This window comes from Eublepharis macularius, chromosome 3 (genome assembly GCF_028583425.1).
Source record: "Eublepharis macularius isolate TG4126 chromosome 3, MPM_Emac_v1.0, whole genome shotgun sequence".
NCBI classification, from domain to species: domain Eukaryota; kingdom Metazoa; phylum Chordata; class Lepidosauria; order Squamata; family Eublepharidae; genus Eublepharis; species Eublepharis macularius.
Window position 1 is genome coordinate 187,320,155 of NC_072792.1, and position 27,548 is coordinate 187,347,702.

The 27,548-nt window shown below is 48.3% G+C and overlaps 1 protein-coding gene across 2 annotated transcripts; it reads left to right on the plus strand.

Annotated features, from left to right (window-relative positions):
• Positions 1-1,585: 1,585 nt before the first annotated feature.
• Positions 1,586-26,573, plus strand: RRM1 (ribonucleotide reductase catalytic subunit M1). 2 transcript variants are annotated; one of them, XM_054973597.1, is made up of 19 exons: positions 1,586-1,678; positions 3,511-3,599; positions 5,548-5,725; positions 6,027-6,127; positions 6,732-6,791; positions 7,920-7,959; positions 9,074-9,236; positions 9,940-10,081; positions 10,275-10,358; positions 11,288-11,449; positions 11,965-12,044; positions 13,008-13,209; positions 14,546-14,695; positions 16,589-16,810; positions 17,868-17,944; positions 20,985-21,120; positions 21,923-22,018; positions 24,202-24,390; positions 25,472-26,573. In XM_054973597.1, the coding sequence occupies exons 1-19, from the start codon at positions 1,660-1,662 to the stop codon at positions 25,652-25,654; spliced, it is 2,373 nt and encodes a 790-aa protein (XP_054829572.1). In that variant the 5' UTR covers positions 1,586-1,659; the 3' UTR covers positions 25,655-26,573. The 2 variants fall into 2 exon arrangements, with proteins under 2 accessions (XP_054829572.1, XP_054829573.1); XM_054973598.1 differs by lacking the exons at positions 1,586-1,678; positions 5,548-5,725 and having other exon boundaries at positions 3,561-3,599.
• Positions 26,574-27,548: the final 975 nt, after the last annotated feature.

A 27,548-nucleotide genomic window follows, 5' to 3' on the forward strand; every position in this document is an offset into this window, starting at 1 on the left:
CCCACCTCCAAAGCCCAGGCCAGGCAGAGCTCCTTTATCAACCAGGTTTTCTTCAAAATGCACCTGCCATGTACAGGTTCTGGAGGCCTCGACAAACGTCCCGGTGGACACCTCTTCCTTGTTTCCACAAGGCCATCGAGTTGCACAGCCCTGGACAGAGTGTGGTATAGTCCTTAGAGTGCCAGACTAGGGCCTGGGTTCAAATTATTTCTCAGCCCCGAGGCTTGTTGAATGACCCTAGGTTCGCCCCCGTCCCTTGGCCTGACCCACCTCGCAAGATTGTTGAAGGGATAAGGTGGAGGGAGAACCAGAGGCCACAGAACCCTGAGTGCCTGGGAGGAAGGAGCAGGGGGAAAAATGCCTGAGGCAGAGCGCAGCTGGCTTTTCATTGCAAAAAAAAAAATTGGTCCACCTCCCCTTCCTTTTCAACTAACAACCAGCCCCATTAAGATGGTTGTTGTGGGTGGAAAAGATGTCACACACACTGTGACACTGAGAGATCTCTGTCTTTTGGTGCTACACCTCTGAAGATGCCAGCCACAGCTGCTGGCGAAACGTCAGGAACTACAATGCCAAGACCACGGCAATACAGCCCGGAAAACCCACAACAACCATCGTTCTGCGGCCGTGAAAGCCTTCGACAATACAGCCCCATTAAGAATTGTGGGGAACTGGAAAGTTGGGCTGCTACCAAGCAGCATTCTGGCTGGACAACATACTTCACTGCTACGCACTTTTAATTATGTCTGTCATTTATAGTCCGCCTTTCTCACTCAGACTCAAGGCGAATTACAGAGAGAGATTAGTATAGTCAATATCAAAGACATGTCCATAAACAATGCCATAGGGAAATAAACGCCAGGTTTAGCATTAGCAAAAATCATAATCCGCCTGCATAGTTCCCATATTGTTTCATATGTCTGAATTGCTTATGCTCTGTACCAGCATTCTTCAGCTCTATATTGGGTTCCTGCTGGGTTTAAGGCTTTGCAAATTGCATGGCTATCCTCAGCTGCATTTCTTATAACAGGGCCACCCACCCGAAACTATTGTTTATTGAAAAAGGCGGCCTATAAATGACATAAATAAAACGGGCTGTAACCGACTCCCACTGTGTAATCCGCCTTGAGCCTCAGTGAGAGAGGCGGGCTATAAATAAGGTAAGTAAGTCAGTCACGAAAGATTTGGTGCGGCTTCCTTTTCTGGACTTGGCTCAGGGCCAGCAACGCACCGCCCCTGCGCTGTCCTTCTGCTGCCGCACACCAGCCCTGCAGAGCAAGCCGCTCTGCCACAGGCCCCAGGACTTCGAGCGGGGCGAAATCTGATCCCGCGCAGGCGCTCTTCAGGCCTCGTCGGCTGCGGCGTAAGCCGGGTTCACGTGACCAGGAAGGCGCGGCTTCTCCCTTTATTTGCTTCGTCGTCTCCTGCCGGGTTCGCGCCGCCCGCCATCTTTGTGCCGGGCAAGTTCTCAGTGTCCGCTTTCGGCGCCAGCGGCGGGGCAGGGTTTGCCAGGGGCCAAGATGGCGGCAGAGGGGCCGGGCTACGGCGGCGCAGGAGGGGCAGCGGCGGTTGGCGGGAAGCGAAATCCGCCGGAGCCTCCGCGCGCGCCGCTTCGGACTGAGGGAGAGGAGCCGCCGCCGCCGCCTCCGCCTCAGCGCCATGCACGTCGTCAAGAGGGGTGAGGCGGGCCGGGGGGGGCAGGGGTGGGCCCCGCTTGCCCCGTGGGGAGGGGGCGTCCTCAGGACCCCCCCTCCCCCCCCGCCGCAGCCCTTGCCGGGCCCTGGAGGACTCCTGAGGGGGCCGCCGCGGCAAAGAAGCCCCCTGGAGGGCCCCCCCCCCGTTCCACCTTGGGACGCGGGTTGCTCCAGGCATCTCTGCCCTGCTCACAAGGGACGCCCGACACGCGTGTAGCCTGAGCCCGCTCGATTGTTCTTTGTTCTCAAGCGTGCTCAGGAGTCCCCACGTTACATTTGACACGTGTACTGGTGAGCACCCGCGCGGAACGGCACTTTTAGGAGGAGTTGCCAACTTCCAGTTGGCGGCGGGAGATCCCCCGGAATTGCAACTGATCTCCAAGCCATATAGATCAGTTCCCTGGAGAAAATGCCTGCGTTGGACCGGGGGGGGGGGACAATTGCATTATGCCCATATACGGACTCCCAAATACTTATTTAAATAGCCTGCTCCTGGACTGTTTTAATGACTTTTTAAAGATTATTAATGATTTTATAGTCTTGTGATTAATTCACTGTTGCTAGCCGCCCTGAGCCCATTTGTGGGGAGGGCGGGGCATAAATCAATCAATTAATTAATTATACCCTGCTGATTCTCCGCTCCTCCCAAACCCCACCTTTTCCATGCTCCATCCCACAAATCTCCAGGAATGTCCCGCCCTGGAGCTGGCAACCTTGGCTCCAGGAGTGTTCATTCTTTTTTTAAAAAAAAAACTCACGTTCAAGGTATTTAAAAAGACCTAAAGGAGAGCTTCTGTCCCCCCCCCTCCAAAGTTGCACGCTCCCCCTCCCCAAGTCTCCAGGAATTTCCCAACCCAGAGCTGCCAACCGCCATTTATCCAGGCGGCACCGCTCTCCGTTTTCATTTATCAAGGGGATGCCTGTTAAGTATTTCTTACGAGCAGATGGATGTGCCTCCCCTGGCAGGATGTGGTGCAACGTACAAACCAGTAGCTGCAGAGGCACATAAAAACCCCCAGGTGGGCATCCACAGGCTTGGCTTCAAGAGGGTGCTCTGTTGCGACCCACTTCAGAGATTTTTGCTTGTTGATGCAACAGAGCAGATGATGGGGGGTGGGATTGACTTCCCGGTTGTTGGCTCACAGCTCAACCATCTTCTGCTGCAGGAGCTGAAAAGCAAGCAAGAGCCTTAGGGCACCCTAAAGACGAACAAGCAGAAGGAGCAGTCATGTTTAGTGCCTCTGTTGTCTTTTCATCTCAGGACGCAGACTTTGCTGCTCAGTGCTTTGTGCTTAAGTCTTTAAGATGCCACAAGATCCTGTTTGTTTTTCCAGCAAGAGGCTAACTTGGTTATTCCTCTGGAATTGTTACATGATTTTAGACTCCCTGGCATCTGTATGCCATGCCCCTCCCTCATATACTGGAATGGTGGACATTCCTGGAGATGGCTTTTCTGAACCAGCTGGCCCAGACCCATCATTGGCTGGTACCCAGAGTTGGTCATGAAGCTGAGGCAAGAGGAGTACTTGGGGGACTGCATGCCTTCATTTTCTCAAGGCACCGTGAACCTCTCAATCCCAGTGCCAGGAGGCAAGTTCAGGGGAAGGGCTAAGCTTTTAGTCCTTGTTGTTGGCCCTCCAGAGTAACTGGTTGGCCATTGTGCAAGACAGGATGCAGGAATAGATGGACCGCTGCTCTGATCCAGCAGGGCTTTGCTGATGTTCTTATCACAGACTGCTGGTGTCTGGGAGGGACCTCCTCATGCAATCCAAATGTTTGCCTAGAAAGTGATTGTTTTTTTTTGCATCTTGGGCAGATGGCCGCCACGAACGCGTCATGTTTGACAAGATCACCTCCCGGATCCAGAAACTCTGCTACGGTCTCAATTTGGACTTTGTGGACCCTGTAAGTTTCTCTGATGCTTCTCTGAAGCTTTTCTTTCCCATAATACTAAAGTCTAAATGGTAACATATAAGCAGGTGAGAGAACAGCAAGATTTCTAGGGGATGGGCTTTCAAGAGTCCAACAGAGCAATCCTAAGCAGAGTTACACCGGTCTAAGCCCATTGAAATGAATGGGCTTAGGATTGCACTGTAAATCCCCTTTGTCAGATACAAGGAGTGGAAAAAGGTAGGACATCTATTCTCGAAATCTAGTTCGTTTCTAAGCTGCTACTGGACTCGAATCTTGCTCTTCTGCAGACCAACTTGGCTACCCACCTGAATTTATGTAATCAGGTAATATGCCAAGAAAGTTTTATTTATTTATTTTCATTTTGTTTATTAAAAACATTTTTGCTTCCTTTCTACTCAAATTGGGTCACCAAGGCAGCGAACTTTAAAACATCTCACTGTTAAAATAAAGTATATATAAAATAATTCAATAAAAAGAAATAAATAGACATAACAGCAAAACCAAAGCCGGGGAGGAGGGCCAATAACAGTTTTTGAAAGTATGCCAAACAGAACAAAAAAGTCCTTGCCCTCCGGCAATGGTAGAGGGAGACAGTAAAGGTGACCGTGGCTCTTCTTAATGACATGGCAGCATTTGTCACCATGAGTGAGAGCATACATTTTTCAAATTTGAAGCTCCATTTGGTGTACTGGAGATGGAGGGTGTGCCTTAATTTGATCTGGAAACAAGCCCAGTTCTGTTTGCAGTCTCGCTACCTTGGGGTTAGATCAGTTTAAGATGTTTGAGCCATTTGCAACACAGTAAATGATGTGCTCAGAACCAAGCAACAACTGCACATTGCTATTTACAAAAGCAGCACAAACAACAACTTGGAAACAGCTTATATTATGCCAGTTTCTTAGATTTAAAGTTTCCTTGAAAAGAAAGGTTTTGTGATAATATAATAATAATAATACCATTTGATTTATATACCACCCTTCAGGACAACTTAACGCCCACTCAGAGCGGTTTACAAAGTATGTCATTATTATCCCCACAACAAACACCCCCTGTGAGGTGGGTGGGGCTGAGAGAGCTCTGAGAGCGCTGTGACTGACCCAAAGTCACTCAGCTGGCTTCAAGTGGTGGAGTGGGGCATCGAACCCGGCTCTCCAGATTAGAGTCCTGCCGCTCTTAACCACTACACCAAACTGGCTCTCTTTTTATGAAAAGAAATGAAATCGAAATGATGAAGCTGCCTGCTTAACTTCTAAGGGGAACAAGTGCCAAAGGCCCTGATTCTCTCAGTTGCGGTTTTGATCTGGTGAAGTGTCAGTGAAGACTGCTGAAGTGATCTTACAAGATGTGGCAGTCCTTCAGGTATATGAACGTATGTTTTTAATTGTAAAATGAAGATGTTTACTTGGGTCGAACACTGGGTGATCTGCGCCATGAATTTCCTTCCAGTTACTGAAACTCCCATTCCAGTGTTTTCAGGGAGAATTGGGCTGCTCCCTTTCCACAAAAGAGAGGGAGGCTTGTTTCCAGAGTACGTAAATACATTACAAGAGAAAACACAAACAGTGATGGTGATTTAACTGTTGCCTTTTAAATCCCAGAAGAGGCTCGAAAAGAGTCCAAAGGGAAGGTGAAATTAAAAGAGCCTTTGGGTCTGACTTTTTAAACTACGCTTCTGGCCTAACATTGTGTCTCCCTACACTTGGGCATTCTCATCTAAGATGTCTCATGTAGAGAGACTCAAAATAGAGGGAGAAAGATGAATCTTCCTGGGAAGGGAGTTCCAAAGTTGCAGCATCACGACCGAGAAGGCCCTTTCTCTGGCACTTTGCCTATGCTCAAATGTCTGCAGAACTGATAAGCTCCAGGCATCTTCTTACAGGGCAGTTGCTCATGTCATTCAGGATCAGTTAAGTGACGGGGGATGTTTTGTTCTGGCCAGGCTCAGATCACCATGAAAGTGATCCAGGGTCTTTACAGCGGGGTCACCACCATAGAGCTGGATACCCTGGCTGCAGAGACGGCAGCCACGCTAACAACCAAGTACCCAGACTATGCCATCTTGGCAGCAAGAATTGCCGTCTCCAACTTGCACAAGGAAACTAAGAAGGTGTTCAGTGGTGAGTGACAGCCAAATCTCTCTCCTCTTTTTAAAAATACTGTTTTATAGTTTACCCTGATTTGGTAGAAGTGAGCTAATCTAACTGTGAATGGCAGCATGTCTAGGCCTGGCCTGTGTGTGTGTGTGTGTGTGTGTGTGTGTAGAGCTGTGTATGAGGCATGTCAGTTAGGACTGCCACAGGTAACTTGACAGTTTGACGTTCACCCCGCTTGCAGGGCAAGTGGAATATAAATCTAATAAATAAATAAATAAGCTTGCCCCAGCTTGTGGCTCTTCATCTTTTCTCCTCTCCTTTTTAGATGTGATGGAGGATCTTTACAACTACGTCAACCCACACAATCGCCAACATTCTCCAATGATCTCCAAGGAAACATTAGACATTGTATTGGCCAACAAAGATGTACGTAGTGCTTTGAGGGAGTTAATGGGAGAACGATATTTTGAACACATTGAGCAGAAATGGAGTAAGAAACAAAATCCTTAGTAGTGCTCACTCAGGCATTAGCTTGGTGTTCTGGAAGCACGGTAAAGTGCCATAGAATGAGATGGTGTTGTCTACCTATGTGAGTGCTTGTGGTAGCAATCGCTAAAAACAGGCTTGTGAGAGGAGTTCTAATGGCTGGCCTCTTGAAAACCGATTCTTGTCATCTTGCCTGCTCCTCAGAAACACATGGTTGCATGCAGAGTGTGGCAGCTGTTTCAAGACCTTTGTTCAGAAAAGTGGCTGTGAAATTATGAGACTTTGAGTATATGCTGTCTATCAGTTTCATAGGTAGTATGGCAATCTGACATGAAGGTACCTGTGGAACAACCCCCCCGCCCCTTGCCTCTTGTTTCCCACCTGGTGTCAAATTTGACTCCCAAAATTCTGAGAGTCAAAAGTACTGAACAAGAGGAGGACTTCCCATTTTTGTAATAGACATCACAGAGGCTGCAGTATTAGCTGGGGTGAAGTGTGTTTGGTCTAGATGCGGAATCTAACTGCAAGCTCTCTCTTTCCCCAGAGGCTGAACTCTGCTATCATTTACGATCGGGATTTCTCCTACAATTACTTTGGCTTTAAGGTAAAGAGATGATCTTTGAGAGTGACGGCTGCCACTCTTCATTTCCCTGTAGGAGCCCCAGATAGCGAACACGCAAAGAATGGGCATGTCAGTGCAACAAACGGGGTTAACGAAAACAAGGTCAGACAAGAGTCATGCTAGTTTTGTCTGAGTGCTGCTCGCTGCTCATCATTCCCTCTAGTGGAATATTGAACAAGTTAATCCCTCAGGCAGCAGTTTTCATACTTTTTACATGCAGGGAATTCCTTCAGCGCAACTGTAAAAACTTTGCATCTGTCACTGAATTCCTGCAGACAAGTTTGAGGTGTGTTTCAGAGCTCATGCCCGGTTCACACCATTCTTACAATGCTGGCTATATAAGCACACCAGTATTCTCTACTGGGACCTCCCCTCCTTGTGGAATAACCTGCCTAGGAGACCAGGAATACGCAAAACAGAATTGTTCGGGAGGGTATTTTTGTAAAGGGAATAGGGCTGTCATATAATGGGAACAGTTTAGGAGGTCACTTTCTTACAGGAAAAGGACTGTAATCTGCTGCAGTGATTATTGCCTGTTTCCCCTTGCTCTTATGGCATTGTTATCTTCCCCTGTACTCCACTTTCTGCCTATTGGTATGTCATGCCTTAGGCAGGTTTTTGCTTGCATTGTTTTCAGATTCTATGATGCAAATTCTATTGCATTGTTTATTGGATGTTTTATACTGCCAAACTGAAACTGGTTTTTTGTATTTTGCAATTTGCAAGAGTAAAATAAACAATATATAAGGACCACACTGGGTTGTTGTGAGGATAAAATGGAGGACAGAATTATGTAAGCTACTTTGGACCCCCCACTGGGCAGAAACGAAGGGGCATAAACGGAGTGAGGAAGCAAAGGTGTGTTTTGCCAGCTGTCTTTCAGGGAAGTTTGTCTGCCATTACTGATTCTGTCCCCAGGGAGTTCCCTGATGGGCTTCCCTGGCACATGGTTTGATCACGGTCAGAGAGGATTTGAAGTGCATTGAGAGGCTTGTGAATGAGCAGCAGGGTTTGGAGGTGGTGGGGAGATCATTTTAGATCATTAAAACGTTGATCATTTTAGTGTGCTCTGGCTAACAGATATGATGTGTTTTTTTCTGTCTCCTGAAGACTCTTGAACGTTCATATCTGCTGAAAATCAATTCCAAAGGTAAGTGTTGTCTTATTGGTTCCTCAGTATGTCCTGGGTTGTTTTTTTTTTTTTTTTGGAAGGGAGAGCTTAAGAAACATAGAGCTGGAAGGGATCTCAATGGACATCTAGTTCAGCCCCCTGCACAATGCAGGAATTCACAGCTATCTCCCCCCACACCTCCCCCAGTGGTCCCTGCTCTGTGCCTAGAGGAAGACAAAAAACCTTCAGGATCCCTGGCCAATCTGGCCTGGAGGAAAATTTCTCCAGGGCTTGACTTGTTGGCTTGAGGAATTGTTTGCGTTGTTGGGTGGATGTAGATGTCTGGGCTTCCTACTGACAATTTGTCAGATCTCTAAAAACGTATGCTGATTAGATCTTCGGGGGTGGGGCTATGGCTCAGTGCTAGAGCGTTACTTCGTATGCAAAAGACCCCAGTTTCGATCTCTGGCAACATCTCCAGTTAAAAGGATCCGGTAGATCAAGATGGGCAGCCGTGTTAGTCTGTCTGTAGCAGTGGAAAAGAGCAAGAATCCAGTAGCACCTAGAAGACTAACAAAATTAGTGGTCAGGGATGAGTTTTCGTGAGCCACCGCTCACTTCTTCAGGTATTGTAACTAATTCTGTGAGTCTTATAGGTGCTCCTGGACTCTTGCTCTTTTCCACTGCAAAGGATCAGGTAGTAAGTGATGTGACAGCCTTCTACCTGAGACCTTGGAGAGAGGCTGCCATTCAGCACAGAAGATACTGACCTGGATAAATTGGTGGCCTGTACACATGTGAAAATCTTTGCTCTGCGGGATGTGAGAAACTAAATGCTCCTCATGTGCTTCTCCGCTGAAGAGGCAGATAGAGTTGTTTTAACTGATATGGCGACAGTTCTCTTATGATCTGGTAAATGAGGCATTTTGAATTTCACGATGCCTCATTCTGAGCTTCAGCTTTTACCTCCTATTGTGCTTGGAGCCCTGCGGGGCTAGAGACAGAACAGGGCAAGAGGGTGTGGCGGGTGTTGGTCTCTGGATATGACGAAATGAATTGGGCCAAGCTGCCACGATGGCAGAACTGCGAAATGTTGCGCTGGCGAGTTGTGACGCGCTTCTGCTTCTGTTGCCTGCCCCTTCCTGGCGTCCAGTGGCTGAGCGCCCCCAGCACATGCTGATGAGGGTGTCGGTGGGAATCCACAAGACTGACATCGACGCTGCCATTGAAACCTACAACCTCCTGTCTGAGAAGTGGTTCACTCACGCCTCTCCCACTCTCTTCAACGCTGGGACCAGCCGCCCCCAGCTGTCCAGGTAGGGTGGGGGGAAGAAACCCCAGTGGAGAAGCCTAAGAAATGGGCAGCTGCCCCTTGCCGGGTTTAAACTGCTCTGTCCTGCCCTCCTTTTAGGAGGGGTTTTTCAGGAGGCAGCATTATTACAAAACGCAGTCATGGCTGATCAGCTGGGCAATTTGCTTGCTATGGTTGTTGTGGGTTTTCCGGGCTGTATTGCCGTGGTCTTGGCATTGTAGTTCCTGTGACACTGAGAGATCTCTGTCTTTTGGTGCTACACCTCTGAAGATGCCAGCCACAGCTGCTGGCGAAACGTCAGGAACTACAATGCCAAGACCACGGCAATACAGCCCGGAAAACCCACAACAACCATCGTTCTCCGGCCGTGAAAGCCTTCGACTATACATCAATTTGCTTGCTGCTTGTAGTGAATAACTTTTCCTTTCTGGTTGTCCTGATTTGGGGGAGGGGGTTCAGGTTTCTTAAGTCAGAAATAATTGGCTGCGTTTCTTACAGAAAATTAAAGTTATCTTACTAATTAGGCATGAAAGCAGTTACTAATTACTGGATGTAACACTGCTGTGTTTGGGAATTTTTGTTTTTTGTTTTGTTCCCTTGCAAATGCTGCTTGCCCACCATTTTCTGCTCCTTGCTTTGAATGCCAACCTGAGCGCTGGCTGCCCTTTGGCCTTTGGCCTTTAAACTTTTTGTTCCTCTCCATTCAGCTGTTTTCTGCTGTGCATGAAGGACGACAGCATTGAAGGGATCTACGACACATTGAAGCATTGTGCACTCATCTCCAAGTCCGCTGGCGGAATTGGTGTTGCCGTGAGCTGTATTCGAGCCACCGGCAGCTACATCGCTGGGGTAAGTTCATACCTATGTAGTCAGCACCGAAGCCTGCTCTTACTTTTCAAAGCTTTTGGCTGCTTTTGGAACTCGTTGCATTGGAAACGGGCTCTGAGTCATAAAAGGGACAGTCTTTTTGGTGAGGGTTTGAGTACCTGCCTCTATAAGAGAATTATAAATGTTCTGTGCCTCAGTTCTCTTTCTCTTTCAGACAAATGGGAACTCAAATGGGCTCGTACCAATGCTGAGGGTGTATAATAACACTGCTCGATATGTGGACCAGGGTGGCAACAAGGTGAGCTGGGTTCTTTCGAGGCACAACTTATGCAAGAAGGATTTGTGGAGTTCATAAGGGCAGTGCCTGGGTTCTTTTTCCCCTCTCCTGTTTTAGGGGAGAGCACAGCAGCGTCTGCTTTTGTGGCTGCACTTCATAATATGGGGCCTTTAGCTGAAACCTCCGAGTAGTCCCACTGCATGTCTGAGGCTTGCATCTGAATAGTTCCCATGTTGCAAAGGTTCGCACCGGTGACTTTGAAAGCATGGGATGTCGAAATACTGGAAGAGGTGGCTAGAAGTCTAGAGTATCGTTTCGGATTCTCACAAGGTTTCTGTATGCTTCAGTTAGAGATTTTGAATGTCAGCAGTTCAGGAGTGCCTTCTATTGAATTATGAACCTGTAGCATCTGCCAGTGGACTTACTGTCTTTTATGTTTTTATCCCCTCCCCTGCCCCCCCTGCACTTGCGTCATGGAGCGCAGAATTGCACATGGTACAGGGGGTTCTGTCACCACCAGTGAAACCATTTGCTAAAACTTACTTGTTTTCATGGGCCTGTTTTTGAACAGAGTCCATGTGGTCGTTTATGTAGGGTTTCCTTTCCCAATATAACCTTGCAAAGAGTTTCCGGAAGTTTGGGGAGCCTCCAGCACTGTCTCTAATGCAGTGTGAGCAGCTGCGTTTTGATACGGGGGGGGGGGGGAACGACATGTGGGAGTGTTTGGGTGCCCCTGCTGGATCTGAGGCCCGGGAATCTTCCTTGTCAATCACATTTCCCGAGGAGGTGAGAAATCTTTCCCAAGTAGAAGATGGGGTTTTTTGACGGTGTTGTACAGAAAATTTAACCCTTTTTTTCTGTGAGCCAATCCACAGCCAGGAACAGCGAGAACTCTTCCTGCTGAACTCCTTGGGGCTGCCGTTTTGATCTCGGTTCCTTTGCTCTTCCAGAGACCAGGGGCCTTTGCCATCTACCTGGAGCCGTGGCATTTTGATATCTTTGAGTTTCTTGACCTGAAGAAGAACACCGGGAAGGAGGAGCAGCGTGCCCGGGACCTCTTCTACGCCCTCTGGATTCCAGATCTTTTCATGAAACGTGTGGAGACCAATCAGGTAGGCAGTGGCCTCCTTATGTCTGTTCTCAGGATGCTTAAGGCGTGGTCTGTCTGCAGAAGTAAGTTCTCTCTCATGTCCAGGTGAAATCCCAGTTGGAATTTCTTGGAAATTCTTGAAAAGCTAAGCAGAGTGGGCCTTGGTTAATAATCGGATGCGAGACCTTGAACTGCAGAGGCAGGCAAGGGAAAACCACCCCTGGTTAGTCACTCACCTTGAAAACCCCAGCAGGGGGTCCTCATAAGGCAGCTCTGACTTGACGGCACTCTCCACCACGATCGTGGGATAAAATTGCTCCGCGTGTCCAGCGGCCTGCATTTCATGGTACTGAAAATACACTTGAGCACAAAGAAGCTCTGTGGGGGAGTTGTGTTCCTCACCTGTTTCAGACCTCGATGCGAGCAGAAGAGCAGGAATTGCCCCTGGTAAGTGGCATCCAGTGGGTGTAACCTGCGTTGCCTGACTCTGATGGAATTCCTGAGGGCTCCAGCTTAGCTTCCGCCCTTCTTTTATAGGACTGGTCTCTGATGTGTCCAAATGAATGCCCAGGCCTAGATGACGTGTGGGGAGAGGAGTTCGAGAAGCTCTACGAGAGGTATGAGAAAGAGGCCCAGACACAACTGGACCATTTTTAGGCCAGAAATAGAGCTTGAACTATGCTTTCTCTGCCACTTTGCTGAATCTAAAATGATCTCTAACGGATTTCCATCAAGTTAATTTTCAAAAATGTCTTCCTTTTTCACTCTGTATATTCTGAGGGGTAATTGGTGTGGATAGCAGACTTAATGTACATGGGCTTTCTCTGTGGTGGCCCCTACCCTGTGGAACGGCCTGCCTGACGAGGTCAGGAGAGCCCCCATTCTCCTGGCTTTCCGCAAATGATGCAAAACCGAATTGTTCAAAAAGGCTTTTCGCTCAGATAGGAGGGCGGTATTGTAGGGAGGGGGGGGAGGGTCTCAGATGCTTCACTAATGAGTTAGGGACCACAGACTTCACCACTATGTTGCCTTACATATTATCTGTTGCTTTAAATTTGTACTCCTATAGACCACCCGTGCCTTATGTTGTCTAATGCCAGTCCTAGAACTGATCATGTTCTGTTTCAGCAATTCTTCAACTCTGTATTGGATCCTTGCTAATGCTTTGTATTTGTAAACTTGTATTTATTTATTCTATGGCATTATTTATGGAAATTTCCTTGACACTGTACGGAAATGTCCTTGATACTGATCGTACTAATCTTACACTATGTAATCTGTTTTGAGTCTGTGAGAAATGCAGATTATAAATGACATAAATAATAATTAATAATAATAATTAATGGAGTATAGCTGCAAGGATCCTTTGTCAGGGGAACCGTGGCAAGTATGTTCACTTATGTTTGTAGTGTACGCGAGTGCTGCCTCCACTGGCTGTGGGCCAGCCCACTTGAGATATGCTTTGGCACATCTATCCTTTCTTCCTTCAAGGGAAGCTCTAGGTGCAGTTTCTTGTGCCCCTGGGTTGCAAGTGGAAATAAAAGGCCCTTGAACCTGCCACATCTTCCTTTGTGTTGCAGCTACGAGAAGCAGGGGCGCGTGCGCAAGGTGGTGAAGGCTCAGCAGCTGTGGTACGCCATCATAGAGTCTCAGACGGAGACAGGAACTCCTTACATGCTTTACAAGGACTCCTGCAACAGGAAGAGCAACCAGCAAAACCTGGGGACCATTAAATGTAGCAACCTGTGCACGGAAATTGTGGAGTACACCAGCAAGGATGAGGTAAGTTGGATGGGAGGGAAGGGTGAGTCCGATGTTAACTGTGATTAAATACAGATGTCCATTGGTTACAATAACAAAGTAATCACTTGGTGAGCTGGCTGTATCGCCTGCCAAATGATGGAAGGTAATTTTATCCACTTCTGTACCAGGGGAGCCGTAAGTTTCTTCACCACTGTTTGATAGGGTGGTACAGATAATGGGTAAATGGCCATCTGATTTCACCCAGAGGCTCAGCAGTAGGCTTGGAGACCTGGCTTTTCCTTGAGCTACATATTGGGGGCTGCTGATCCCCCCCCCCCCAATCTGTTGACTAACCCAAGAGGGGCCTGTGTACATTCCACTTTCATCTAAGGAAATGTTTGTGCCTGCAGTGTGTAGCCACAGAATTCATGGCCAGATGAAGGGGAGTGTAGCTATTCATGAGGGCTCTATCAGGCTACCTGGTGAGGCAGGATAGATTGTGTTGCTCAGTCTGCAGGGGAGAATTGGGAGGTTTCAGGGAATGGCCCAAGGTCTAGAAAGCAGGGCTGAAGACAGGCGTGCCTAGCTGAGGGTCTAAGGCTGGGAGATGGATATATGCTGGTCATCTCTCTCTCCTCACAGTCTTTAAAGTATTTTGAGCATTGGAGTTCACAGGGTCCACTGCAAATGACAGAAAGCAGAGTAACTATAAGGACCCACCCCTGTGCGCATGAGAACGGAGCAAGATGGGCAGCCACGTTAGCCTCTCTAGCAGTAGAAAAGAGCAAGAGTCCAGCAGCACCTCTGAGACTCCCAACGTTTGTGGTAGGCTATGAGAAGAAGTGAGCTGTGGCTGTACCACAAATTTTGTGAGTCTTATAGGTGCTGCTGGACTCTTGCCCTTCTCTACTATACATGAGAACAGTTGTGGGTGGAATTTCCCTGCCTGGGGAGATGGTAGGATCTTTCTCTTGGGCAGTTTCCAAAGCAGTGTGAGGTGGGAGAGTGCTGTGTTAGGTACAGAGTGGCAGGGCTGGGGGTGGCTCCAGAGATTCTCTGATTCAAATCGAGTGATTGACAGGCATGGGGTGTGGCCCTTTGTATTCCAACCCGCTTGCACCACCGCCCCGCCTGCCTTACATACTGGGGTGGAACCTTTTCCACTCAGCTCCAGCCTGCTTACTGCAGCCCCTGCTTTCGCCCGTAAAGGTGTCATGATCCCAGCATAACCTTGTAGTCAAATGGGACACTTCCTCTCTTCTTTATCAGTGGAAAACTTGATTGCATCCACCCCTCTTTATCAGTGGGTCGCACGCTCTGTAGAAACTGTCTTGATGTTGCCATTGAGTTTTGTTTCCCTCTCTACTTTTCCCAGGTTGCGGTTTGTAACTTGGCTTCCATAGCCCTGAATATGTACGTCACCCCAGAGCACACTTACGACTTCAAGAAGCTGGCAGAAGTCACGGGAGTCATCGTCCGAAACCTAAATAAGATCATTGACATCAATTACTACCCTGTGCCGGAGGTATGAGGAAGGGGCTCCTGGTCTGGGGGTACAGCTGAGGCTGAGGAGTTGCTGGGGGGCTACAGGAGGCCAGCGTGGCCAAGTGGGTGATAATGTTCTGGACCTTAGAGAGCTTGGTGCAAATTGCTGCCTACCTGTTTTCTCTATGTTAAAAAGAGCGCTCTAGTTCCGACCCTTCCAATCAATGCAACGACAGTTTTGGGAATGTGGCTGATGCGGGGAGGGGGCTTCCCTGGTCTTGACCTTAGGAGGAGGAGGAGGAGGATGAAAGGAGGGCGGAGGAGTGGGCACGTGATGGAAGCCTGCCAAGTGGACAGAGTTGGATTTTGATTTGGAAGGACTGGGGTCCCTCAGCCGTGTTTATGTGTCCATCTCTCTGGGCTTCAGAGATCAAAGTAAACTGGCTTACATCACAGAGGTGTGACACAGCATGTTTCTCACCCAAGACTAGAAATTCATTAAGAGGCTGATGTGTCTTGCCAAATAAGATTTGTTCAGCTCCTTAGCTAGCCTCGCTTTCCACAAGCTGTGCAAAACTGAACTATTCAGGAGGGCTCTTTCACTCAGGGAATAGGGCTGTGCTGTAAGAAAAGGCTCAGGGAGATGTTTGGTAAAGGGACAGAGACTGTAGACTATAGTGCTGGGTACCATCTATTGATGTAGATATGCTCCTACTGGGTAGTTTCTGCATTGTTTAACGTGTCGTTTCAGATTATTTGCGTTTTATGTCAGTAATGTTTTATCCCCGTATTTGGAATTATGCTTGTTTTCACATTTCTGTAATCCACACCCCATTGTATTGTTTATTGCATATGATGCTGTAGACAGGCTCACATCTCAAAAGTCACATTATTTCAGCAGCGAGACCCTTAGTGACATCCTTGTGATTGAACCAAGTGCTGAGAGAGGGATCCAGGATCACTTACTGTGTTCTTCTAGGACACACATCCTTGTTAGCTGAGTACCAACTGATGGGCATAGAATCATAGAATCATAGAGTTGGAAGGGGCCGTACAGACCATCTAGTCCAACCCCCTGCCCAGTGCAGGATCAGCCTAAAGCATCTCTGACAAGTATTCATCCAGCCTCTTCTTGAAAACTGCCAGTGAAGGGGAGCTCACCACCTCCCTAGGCAGCTGATTCCACTTTTGAACTACTCTGACCGTGGAAAAGTTTTTCCTAATATCCAGCCGGTACCTTTGTGCATGTAGTTTAAGCCCGTTGCTTCGGGTCCTACCCTCTGCTGCCAACTGGAACAGCTCTTTGCCCTCCTCCACATGACAGCCTTTCAGATATTTAAAGAGAGCAATCATGTCCCCCCTCAACCTCCTCTTCTCCAAACTAAACATTCCCAAGGCCCTCAGCCTTTCCTCGTAGGGCTCAGTCTCCAGACCCCTGATCATCCTCGTCGCTCTCCTCTGCACCCTCTCGATTTTGTCCACATCCTTTTTGAAGTGAGGCCTCCAGAACTGCACACAATACTCCAGGTGTGGCCTGACCAAGGCAGTATAGAGAGGGGCTATGACCTCCTGCGATTTCGATGCTATGGCCCCTTTGATACAACCCAGGATTGAATTAGCCTTTTTTGCCACCGCATCACACTGACTGCTCATATTCAGTTTACAGTCCACTCTTACCCCAAGATCCCTTTCACATATACTACTGCCCAGAAGTGTATCCCCCATCCAGTATTTGTGCTTCTCATTTTTGTGGCCCAGATGTAATAGGAATTTGCACCAAGACAAATGAGAATTAAAATAAATGTTCAGTTTGTACAGGTGAATGAGACACAAACAAGGGGGAGATTGGGGGGGGGGTGCTTGCCTGCAGTCAGAACTACGTGTTTCCAGATGGTGAACTCACTCCCCCCCCCCTCCTCACTATGTCCTCCAGGCTGAGCTCTCCAACAGGCGCCATCGGCCCATCGGCATTGGGGTCCAGGGCCTGGCCGATGCTTTTATCCTAATGAGGTTCCCTTTTGAAAGCCCAGAGGCCCAGCTGCTCAACCAGCAGATCTTTGAGACAATCTACTACGGTGCCCTGGAAGCCAGCTGTGAACTGGCCAAAGAACTTGGGCCTTACGAGACCTACGAGGGCAGCCCAGTCAGCAAAGGGGTGAGTCTCATTAAAGTTAAACGTGGTGTTGAGCTGAATGCCACCTGGGGGGACCTCCTGGGGCAAAACCTTTTTTAACCCAAACTTGAGATGCCAAGGCCTGCTCCCACTCTCTGACTCTCGACTACCACCTGAGTGGGATTTGTATGGATTGTGTCCGTTTTCATTGCCCTGAAAATGAAGTGGCAGCTCTGGATCCCGGGTGCAGAATTCACATTTTTCAAGTAATTTTTCTGCTTCCATTTTAAAAGCAAATTTCAAACTCATGAAGGATGTGAAATTAATTTTGAAGAGTTTGCCCCCCCCGCCCCCCCCAAAGTGCTCATGCATTCAAGAGCTCCGTCCTCTGTATCCCGAGTGAGGTGCTTGTGTGTGGACCTGTGAAGAGCCTGGAGTCCCTTGCAGCGGCCCTCGTGTGATGGCTCTTAGGAGCACCGTGCTCCCTCTGCACCAGTCCCAGCAGCGTGCAGAATGGCGCCATGCAGCAGTGGAAAGAACCGGCATGCTGTGGTGGTTAGAATGTCAGACTCTGCTCTGGGAGGCCCAGGTTCGAATCCCCCCTTTGTCACCAACGCTTGCTGGGTAACCTTGGGCCAGTCACGCACTCTCAGCCTAACTTGCCTGGCAGGGTAGTTGTGGTGATAAAATGGAGGAGAGGAGAATAATGAAAGCTGCTTTGGGTCTCCACTGAGAAGAAAGGCACGGCATAAATGAGGTAAATAAATAAATGCCAAGGGATTGCTCCTGGGATAGAGGGATTAAGGGTTTCATTTGTTGTATGGCACGTGGATATGCCTTCATATACTCAAAGTGTTTGAAATGCTTTTTAATCTAATCCGTTATCCTTGGAGAAACGCTCGTCATCTTAACACTCACCCACAGCAAATTGTCTTTGCCCCCAATGTGCCTCCCGTTCTCTGTGCCCGCCCCCCCCCCCTGCCCCCGGCCCTTTCTGTGTGCTTTGTTATGGCATGGGGCAGTCTCCAGCATGCAGCCATTGGGCTCAGCTCTGTGGGCGGTTGAGTCTGACCTGCTTTGGCCTTTGCTGTGTTCTTAGATCCTACAGTACGATATGTGGAATGTAACCCCGACTGACCTTTGGGACTGGAAAGCTTTAAAGGCGAAGATTGCAAAGTGAGTGAATTCACCTGGTTCCGTGTGTACGATTGGCAGGGGTGGGGCCAGAGCTTGTGGGGTAGGAAGCTGCACACACAGGTAGTTGAGAGGTTTCACCAAAGGACATTTTTCTAGTGAACCAAGGATATTACAATAGCAGCTTGTGTGGCTTGTAGCACGATGCGCAGGAAAGCTCTTCTGTGCATGCCCATTGAAATAAATAGGATCCAGTGTGGTATGGTGGCCAGAGTGCCAGACTAGGACAACCTGGTTTGTCTCTCACCCTGATCTACCTCACAGGACTGTGTTTTTACCAAGTGTGTTTGGAAAACCCATGTACACTGGACATACATAAGTGTGAATATGTTTAAATACTGAAGCCAGGATCCAGGCTGCTGGGCAGCCAATAATCTGGGGTAGGTGGGTGGGCCAGAATTCAGGAACACGTTTTGTGTGTGGATGTGCTAATGACACGGTTTCTTCGTGAGGTTAAAGGCACACGAAGTAATCGCTCAGAGTCTTTGAATTACAGCCTGATGGCCAGATTACAACCTGATTACCGGATAGGTATGGCAAGGCTTTTCCTATTCCAGTGCAGCCCTGTCAGGGCTGGTCCCACATCTCTGCCTTTTGTTGTGTAAGTGGCCAGAAATCCTGTTTTCTGGCTTCTGGCATACAGAGAGGAGCCGGTCCCAGCATCAAGATGGGGGAGGGAGAAAACATGAATGAAAATGGAGGCTGCTGGGCAGCAGTGTGAGTAGAAGTCGAGGGAAAGGAGAATTATGAATGCCAATCTCAGCCCCTCGTGGGAAGGGCAGGGTACAAGTGTAACTGCTGCATAAAATGACAGCCAGTCTAGTTTGGTGCCATGTGTCTGGAATAACACCTCCTTCCAATATATTATTAAAACCAGGAAACGAGATGCTACATGCCTAGAATCATACAGGCCCATTGCCTGCCTAGATCAGGGTGCCAAAATAGTCTCAGCAGTTTGGCAACTACAATAAGTGCTATATAATATACTCACCTCTATGTGGACAAAGACCATACCTGGTTTATACCCAGTGGACGGCGAGGAGCAGCAGTAAGGATAATTTTAAATGTTATGCATTATGGTAGCCAAACTAAAAAGCTGGGAGCTATCTGGTCTTTAGATGTGCACAGAGCATTTGACAAGTTGGAATGACCCTTTTTACTTAATTTACTGAAGAGGGTGAAATACGGGGGAAATTTTTTACATGCTGTCACTTAGCACGGCAGTGAACAAACGCTTTAGATGGTTTGCCTTTTGCTGTTTTCAGAGGAACTCAGCGGGGCTGCCCCAGTCACGTCTTCTGTTTGTAATGCTAAGAGAACCCTTGGCTATAGCAATGAGGGAAAATTATTAACAGCCGGACCCTTTCTTGCTGATCAGTGGCGTGTAATAAATCTCTTTGCTAATCATGCGGCAATCGTGTTAGAGAACCCCAAAAAAGAGATACCAAAATTATATAAGATACTGAAAGAACATGGTGAGGTAGCAGGCTTGAATGTAAAGGGATGATAAGTCAGAAATGTTTGTATTGAACAGCATGCAGACCGAACAAGAGGAGGGCCATTAAAAGGTTTTAAGACATTTACATGTTATATGAGATATTTAGGAATAAATATTACAAGAAAGCTTTCTTGACTTAGAAAATATAAGAATATCAACAGCGAATATGTCTGTTTAGTCTAAATTTACTTCAGCGCCCCTTCCCCCGTTTACCAGTTCTAATCACACTTGTCCATTTTAAGAAGTAACAAAACCTACTGGAGTAATTTAATTCACATTGGAAAGAAATCAAGACTTAATACAGGTATTTTTTATTGTTACTGAACATCTGTGGTGTGGGAGCTCCAAATCTGAAATTCTACTATGATGCATTTCAACTCTGACAGATAACTTTTCTGTGACAAAAATCTGAAGAAAATCCATTGGACTTAATGGAGCTACTTTCACTGAGCTCTATAGTAGTGCAAATAATTCAATTTTTGCCTCAGAGTTTGAGGAAAGCAATGAAATTATAAACCCTTTTACTAGTTGTACACTACTTATTTGGAGCTCTTGGATAGGAAAAGGCGCCCCACCTCCATCTCCAATGGGATCACTCGCTTTCTAACAACCTGAATAAATATTGGCAATATCAGGAATCCTGTTTTATCTTTTTTTTCTTTCGATCAGCCTCTTTCAGACACCCGAACTCAAGAGAAATCAGACAGCATAAAGGATTCAAATGCGCCATATTAGGCATTTCATTATACACTATAATATTACAGTGATTTAAGTATCCTTTAACTGGCTGTCAACTTTTGATCTAGTTCAGTTCATGCTAAAGTGGTGGTTTCAAGTATTTATGAACATTTAATTAATTAATTAATTAATTAAAACTATGCGTAACTCATGCTTGGGATGGGATCTTGGGATTTGAAAGAGAAAATATCTTTACAGTATTGGAAATGTCATAATATAGGTTGGTACTTTCATATATGGTGGACTTTCAAAAAAAATTTGGAGGTAGATATATGATGAGATTAATGAAATTAACAGTGTGATCCTAAGCAGAGTTACTCCAGTTTAAGCCTGTTGGAATCAATGGGCTTAGACTGGAGTAATTCTTAGGATTGCACTGTAAATGTTCAATAACTTTTCATCCACCATTTAATAGTAGGAATTTATGTAAAGGTAATTTAATAAATAATACAGGCATAGATGATGAAGCTGCATAAACATCTTGTTAAAACTGAAACAGAATGTGTAACAATAGTTTTAAATGTTTTCTCTCTTTTTCTGTATTTGCCTTTTTGGGGTTTTCCCCACCTTTGTTTTCTTAAAGTATGATTAGGTATGTTGTGCAATTGAGTAATATTTTTTTTAAAAAAATACATTTACATAAGAACAGTGTTGTGCAAAAAGTTGTAACTCTCTTCACCTGTCTTCTGTTTTAAAAATTTGTGTAGAGTCAGTGCGGAAGGTGAGATCTCCTAAATTTTCTGAGCCTCTTTAACATCCCATTCTTCTTGCTTCTGTATGAACTAGGTATGGCATTAGAAACAGCCTCCTCGTTGCACCGATGCCAACTGCGTCCACTGCCCAGATCTTGGGCAACAATGAGTCTATTGAGCCCTACACCAGCAACATCTACACACGCAGAGTTCTCTCCGGAGAGTTCCAGGTAAGAAAGCAGAGGTTTGCATTGAGTACGCCAAATGTGTCAGGGCCTGCCAGTTAGATCCCCAGTTACTTCACTGTAGACACTCCAAGAGACCAGTTAAAGTTTCTTTATTAGAGATCCATCAGTATCTGCACTCAGACAACAGCATTGGCAGAAGTGATGTAAAGGGGAAAAGCAATGTTAGTTATAGGGCAGGGTTCCTGCCCTGGGATAAAGACGTTAGAATCTAGGCACGCAGGTCCTAGAAAGTTGGATTGGGGAGGGGGAGTGGAAGACAAGGATGAGCTCATTTCATGTCTCAGGGAGATACGGCTCCCACCGGCACTTAGAGGACACTTTCCCAGGCCAGTCGAGAAAGTGAAAGTAGCCACCTGTAAGATAAGTGATTCACAGCTACACAGACAGCTGCACAGATATTTCGTTACACATTCTCAGAGGCTCAGAATACGATACAGAGTATAATAGGCACACATGGCAGATAAGCAGGATGCATCTGACACCAAGGAACTCTTTCTGGGCGGGCGACTGTTGTGTTGGGACACTGCTTGTGAGGGCAGTGTCAGGGCTGCAGCGAGAGAATCTCTTTATAATGCCAATTTGTATTTCAAGAGGGCGAGTTACAAAATGTGAGGTGCCCGCCCTGATGCAGGGAGGGCACTGTGAGACTGCTGACGGGCTTGTGGGATTTAAGATGAGCCGCTGGACTGTGTCCATAATACAAGGGTTGTGGCGCAGAAGGGAAAAGGCTTGAAGCACGTTTGTCCGGTGAAGGTCAATGACTCGGGATGCTTTGATCTTCCAGATTGTTAACCCGCACTTGCTGAAAGACCTGACGGAGCGAGGCCTGTGGAATGAGGAGATGAAGAACCAGATCATTGCCTACAACGGCTCTATCCAGGTGCGTCAGGGGAGCAGCCCCAGGCCTGGCCTGTTCCCAGGGTGGTGCTTGCCCTGGCAGATTGCTTCTTCTGAGCTGAGCAGGCTCCGTGGGCCGGGCAGGGCGTGGCTCAGGCCTGGTGCCTGTGGTGCCTTTTAGACACACTTCGGTCCTGGCAGAATTTATGGGCCAGGTAGTGTGAAACATCAAAATGTCTCTTTGTCAAACACATTGTTTCCTTGAGGGTTAAAGTATATATGTGGCACTGCAACCGTTTATTGTTTTAAAGTGTTTATTGGTAGCGTCTCTGCTCAGAGGTATCCATTGTGCTTTATGTAGAGCACTGAACCGCCCCCCCCCCCCCAATGCAATCCACTGCACCATAAAAATCACTGAGCTCTAAGCAGCTGGCCGGGTGCAGGGAATGTACATTTCCTGGGAATGTACATTTTTGCACACTGATAACTGCAGAAAGATTTCGCTCCTTTCTATTACTGTGCTAAAGGATGCTGTGTTAGTTAATGAGAAATTGTGTGTCTCCCAGCAGAAAGATTTATTTATTCCAGTACGAAGTTTTAGAGAAGCAGGTAGTGGTGTGTGGATGCAAATGCCAGTCAAAGCCTACCCAGGGATCGCTGCACACAATATTGCAGCCAAATGCCAACTGTCTTTGCTCTGAACTTTTCCTCATTAGGGAAACCTTGGCAGCGTCTCAGATGATGGATCTTGTTTAGCGTGAAACTTGCACTGGGGAAATAATTTAGTTTTCTCTGGCTTGTGCAACAGGCTTAAACTGCATGCACAAAGGTACCGGCTGGATATTAAGGAAAACTTTTTCACAGTCAGAGTAGTTCAAAAGTGGAATCAGCTGCCTGGGGAGGTGGTGAGCTCCCCTTCACTGGCAGTTTTCAAGAAGAGGCTGGAGGAATCCTTGTCAGAGATGCTTTAGGCTGATCCTGCACTGGGCAGGGGGTTGGACTAGATGGACTGTATGGCCCCTTCCAACTCTGGGATTCTGTGAATTCCGTGCAAAGGGAAATTAATTCGGCATCGTCTTTTATGGTCCTGGTTACCGTGAGAAATGCAAGACCCCACCCCTAAATCAGTGGTAGTCCCTCTGTGGGTTGTGGAGAACCACCTTTGCAACCACCCTCAACCCAAAGAGCCGCATGGCTACCGTATGTCCTGTGCATCATCCCAAACAGACACAAATAATAGAATATATGACTATTAATATATAGCAATAGCCTTCTGATTACCAGAGAACCTGTGATCGTGTAGAGTTTACTGCCCCCCACCACTGTTGCACCTTAGGCAGGGAGGGGAAGAGAGCGAGAAGGCGGCGAGGGAAGGAAAGGTGGCTCAGGCTCCCCACTGCAGGAGTCTTCTTGGGCTGGGCTATAAATGCTCTGAAGGGAGGCTCCTGTCCAGTGTTGCTGGCTGGGCTGGATCAAGTTGTGCCGTGGGGGAAGCCGGACACCCTCCCCTGCCCTGGCCTGAGACCTGCCGCTCAGCTGAGAGCGAGACGGCCACGGTTCCTCGGCCTCACGCGAGGGGGAGAGTGAGGTGGTGGTGAGGGAAGGGTGCTCGCCCCCCCCCCCCACAGCCAGCTGCATTGTGAAGCCCCACTTTACAAGGAGCCTGCAGGCCCTTGACTTCTCTCTCGGCCTTCTTACTCTCTCTTTGGCAACGAGGCGTGGCAACTCTGGCGAGAAAGGGAGGTTGCTGAGGCGCTTCAAGAAGAGGAAGCTGGCTGTGAAGAAGGTTGTGTGAAAGCAGCACCACCCCCACAGCCATCAGTCGGCCCTCTCCTAGCAGCTGTCTGGGTTTTGGGGTGAGAGCCCAGAGGCTGTGGAGAAGGGTGGGCAGTTGTTGGAGGAGGAGGACTTGGATTTCCACGAGGTCTGCCCCACAGGGAGGCTCACGAGCACACCAAACTAGGCCCGTGCTCCCTGTCCAGTAACACGGGGTGGGCGGGTGCTGCTCTGGCCAGTGGTGCTCAGAAACGTCTCGGGTGGCCTGTTAAAGAACCGCACATGGCCCTCCTGCTGCTGCTGTCACTGCCTTTAATACCTATAGACGTGTGTGTGTGTGTGTGTGTGTGTGTGTGTGTGTGTATATATATATATATATATATATATATATATATATATGACACTGTCGCCACACCGAATCTTTCTGACTTGCCACCTTCTGCCTTTCAGAACATCCCTGAGATTCCAGAGGACTTGAAGCAGCTCTATAAGACCGTGTGGGAGATCTCTCAGAAAACGGTGCTCAAGATGGCAGCGGACCGGGGGGCTTTCATCGACCAGAGCCAGTCCCTGAACATCCACATCGCTGAGCCCAACTATGGCAAACTGACCAGCATGCACTTCTTTGGGTGGAAGCAGGTGCGCTGCGGGGAGGGAGGCGGGGCCTTTTCTGGTTTGGCCTGCAGGTTTTTGCTGATGCTGAAGAGTGCCTGGGGCGGGGCTGCCTTCTCCCCCACGTTGCTGTCGTGGCCGTGGGCCCTCTGCTGCACAAGCAGCGAACGGGGCTTGGCAAGAGGCACAGGCAGCCTGCAGCAGAAGAATCCTTTGCACTGTGAAGGCGACCCTGTTGTAGGGCTCATCGAAAGAGGTCACTTGTGAGGACCAAGAGGTGGGGGGAGGGCTCGAGCCCTGCCCTCAGGCAGATGTGGCTGCCACCCCCTCTTCCACTGGAGCCATCAAATGCTTTTCAGGGCGTGATCCAAGAAACTCATCGTTGTGAGTGCAAAAGAGCAGCGATGATAGACCTTGAACCCTGTGGAACTCCGTGCCCCACAACGGCAGGCGCTCAGCGAGTGCTCCCGGGTGGAGTTTAGTCGCTGGCTTCTTTGGGGCTAGATTTGTGGCATATGCCTGCCAGTTCCACGCGTGGGATCCAGGATCCCTGGCCCGACGGGGAAGGGGCCCTGTGAACTGTGGGAGGCTAGTGGAGTATCATCAGTCTAGCATTTGAGCTGCACCTGGCTAAGGTCTCCCGGGAGAAAGAGTCTTTTAATAATGTTTTGCAACTTAATGAACCTGTTCTGTGCAAAGGTGTATCCTGCCTCTGAAACACAGTCTCAGACTGGTTTTATTAATTTATCATTTATAGTCCACCTTTCTCATGGAGTCTCAAGTCCCTGATAAAAAGCGAAGCAGGGCAGTCACTCAGGCTCTTTAACTGGCCGTCCCACACTGCCTTCTTTCCTGGCTGCCTCCCTCCTGCCTCCCTCCTGTTGGGCTCCTCTTGCCACGCCCGTGTGCCATGCTTGCCAGCTCACCGTCCTCACCCTGATCTCGTCCTCCCTCGAGCAAATAGTCTTTGCAGCACCGTGGCCCCGGGAACTCCGAGCCTGGCCTTGGCCTCTGCCTCCTGCGTTCTGCTCTCGGTGGCCAGCTGTCTCTTCTGCCCCTTCTCCAGAACGGTGTTATCTTGAGCCCATTCCCATACTCTCTCTTGCAGGGCCTGAAGACGGGCATGTACTACCTGAGGACAAAGCCAGCTGCCAACCCCATCCAGTTCACCCTGAACAAAGAGAAGTTGAAGGAGAAGAGCTCCAAAGAGGAGGAGGAGAAGGAGAGGAACAAGGCCGCCATGGTGTGCTCCCTGGAGAACAGAGAGGAATGTCTCATGTGTGGCTCATAAGGAGCTGCCAGGCCCAGCCACAGTACCCCCCACCCCTGTGTAAACCTCCCCCCTCCCAGGTAGATAGGTCTAGTGTATTTTGGAGCATGGAGAGCCTTGCAGCTCTCTGCCTTGGGGAAGGACACGAATTTGCAGAGGAGTCAGATGCTTGTATTCCCTTGAGCAGGCAAAGCCGTCTGGTCTGGGGAAGGGCCTGGCTTGGGGAAGTAGGAAAACTTGTATATGCACAGCTGTTGTAGCAAATCTTTTGGGACTCTTAAGTGCCCTTCTGCAGTCTTGCATTACCCATTGTAGAAAGACGACTTTCTTAAGTGTTCACATGGAGAAAAAATTATGCACATTATACTTCAGGAATTAGACTCCTTTGGCAATCTCGACCCAAACCTGTAGCTCCTGTGCCGTACCCGACGAGAGGTGGGGCTTTCCGGGGCGCCTGTAGCTCTACTTCTCTTCCAGGGGCTCTCCAGGACAGGATGTATGTGGGTGTGGGCTGTCAGGTCTGCGTGGCCCGGGGGGGAAGTGTGGCTCTCCTCGCCTGCAGCCTGCTCGTTCTGCCCGTCGGTGCTCCCTGTCTTCACACCTGTCATGCCACATCTCCGGGGTGGGCTCTTAGGACATGTGATCCTTTCCCCTTCTCTGGTTGGAAAACCCAGAGAAACCACGGGGGATTCTTGATTAAGTGTCCAAACCGTGTTTGGTCTAGCAGTGTTATCGCAGAAAAACAGCTGTGGCATTATCCCTCCCCTTCTGTTAAGAGCCACGTTCACTACGCTGGGCAGTTTTTATAAGCAAAGGAACTTCAAGCCTTTCTGTTCCTTGCCTTGGCCGGTTTAATCATAACACAGTGGCCAAAGTTTAAACTATTTATTGAATTACGACTCGAGTCCTCTAAACTAATTCAGATACTTCAATAAAGCTTTAGGAGTAAAGCCGGTGTTGTCTCATTCCTCGAGGAAAAAGGGCCTGGGAATTTATATCTCACATGGGGCTTGTATTATGGGAGCCAACCGAGGTCTTGGCTTGGAGGTTTTGCACAGATAAATGAACACTGTTCTTGTCATCCTCTTGAGTTTGATTTAATGTGTACAGCTCTCAAAAGTAACCACTTGGCAGGTAATGTCTAGATTAACTGGAAGGTTACAGGATAGCTGGATGGGGGGTGGGGTATGAGTCGAAAGGGGCAGGCTGGACAGTCCAGCAGGGTCAAACTTGAATGAGTTGGAGGCCCAAACTTTGCCCTGGGCAGGTTTCCTGGGGCCATGCTCAAATGTCTTAAACCAAAATTTGCCATAGGAAGAGAGGCCTGTGTAGGTTCATCACTGACTTCTGCCCGTTTGTTTCTGACAATGCATCCTTCCCCCTTTTGCCTCCCCAGCTCCCTTTACAAGCCCCATTTCTGCTCAGGCCTCGCTTCTCACCATCTATGTCGTCAGTCTTCAGAGGCACTAATGCTTACCGATGAATCTTCACCCCACTTTAATTCCCCACTCCTCCACTTGAAGCCAGCTGGGTGACCTTGGATCAGTCACAGCTTTTCAGAGCTCTTTCAGCCCCACCCACCTCACAGGGTGATTGTTGTGAGGATCATGATAACATACTTTGTAAACCGCTCTGAGTGCATGTTAAGTTGTCCTGAAGGGTGGTATATAATATTATTCCTTCCTGCCGCCCAAGCCTGGGAGAATGGCGAGTTAAAGGGGCTGTAAATGAACTGGTGCTCGTTTTCCATTAGCATTTTCGATGGCCCTTGCCGGACAGGCTGGAGGGCAGAGAAAGCAGCTGGTTTTAATGGGGAAGCTGTTTTGTGCTTGATACGGAAATGCTGTAGCAATTGCTCCAAAGAATCTCTTGAGGGAGAATTGAATCCAGACCGCCACGTCATCTTGTGCTGGAA

Excerpts from the sequence above, each read along its gene's own strand:
- RRM1 (XM_054973597.1), top strand. Across the intron at positions 6,792-7,919 it reads ACAATTACTTTGGCTTTAAG|ACTCTTGAACGTTCATATCT; the intron begins GTAAAGAGATGA and ends TGTCTCCTGAAG. Across the intron at positions 14,696-16,588 it reads ATTACTACCCTGTGCCGGAG|GCTGAGCTCTCCAACAGGCG; the intron begins GTATGAGGAAGG and ends TATGTCCTCCAG.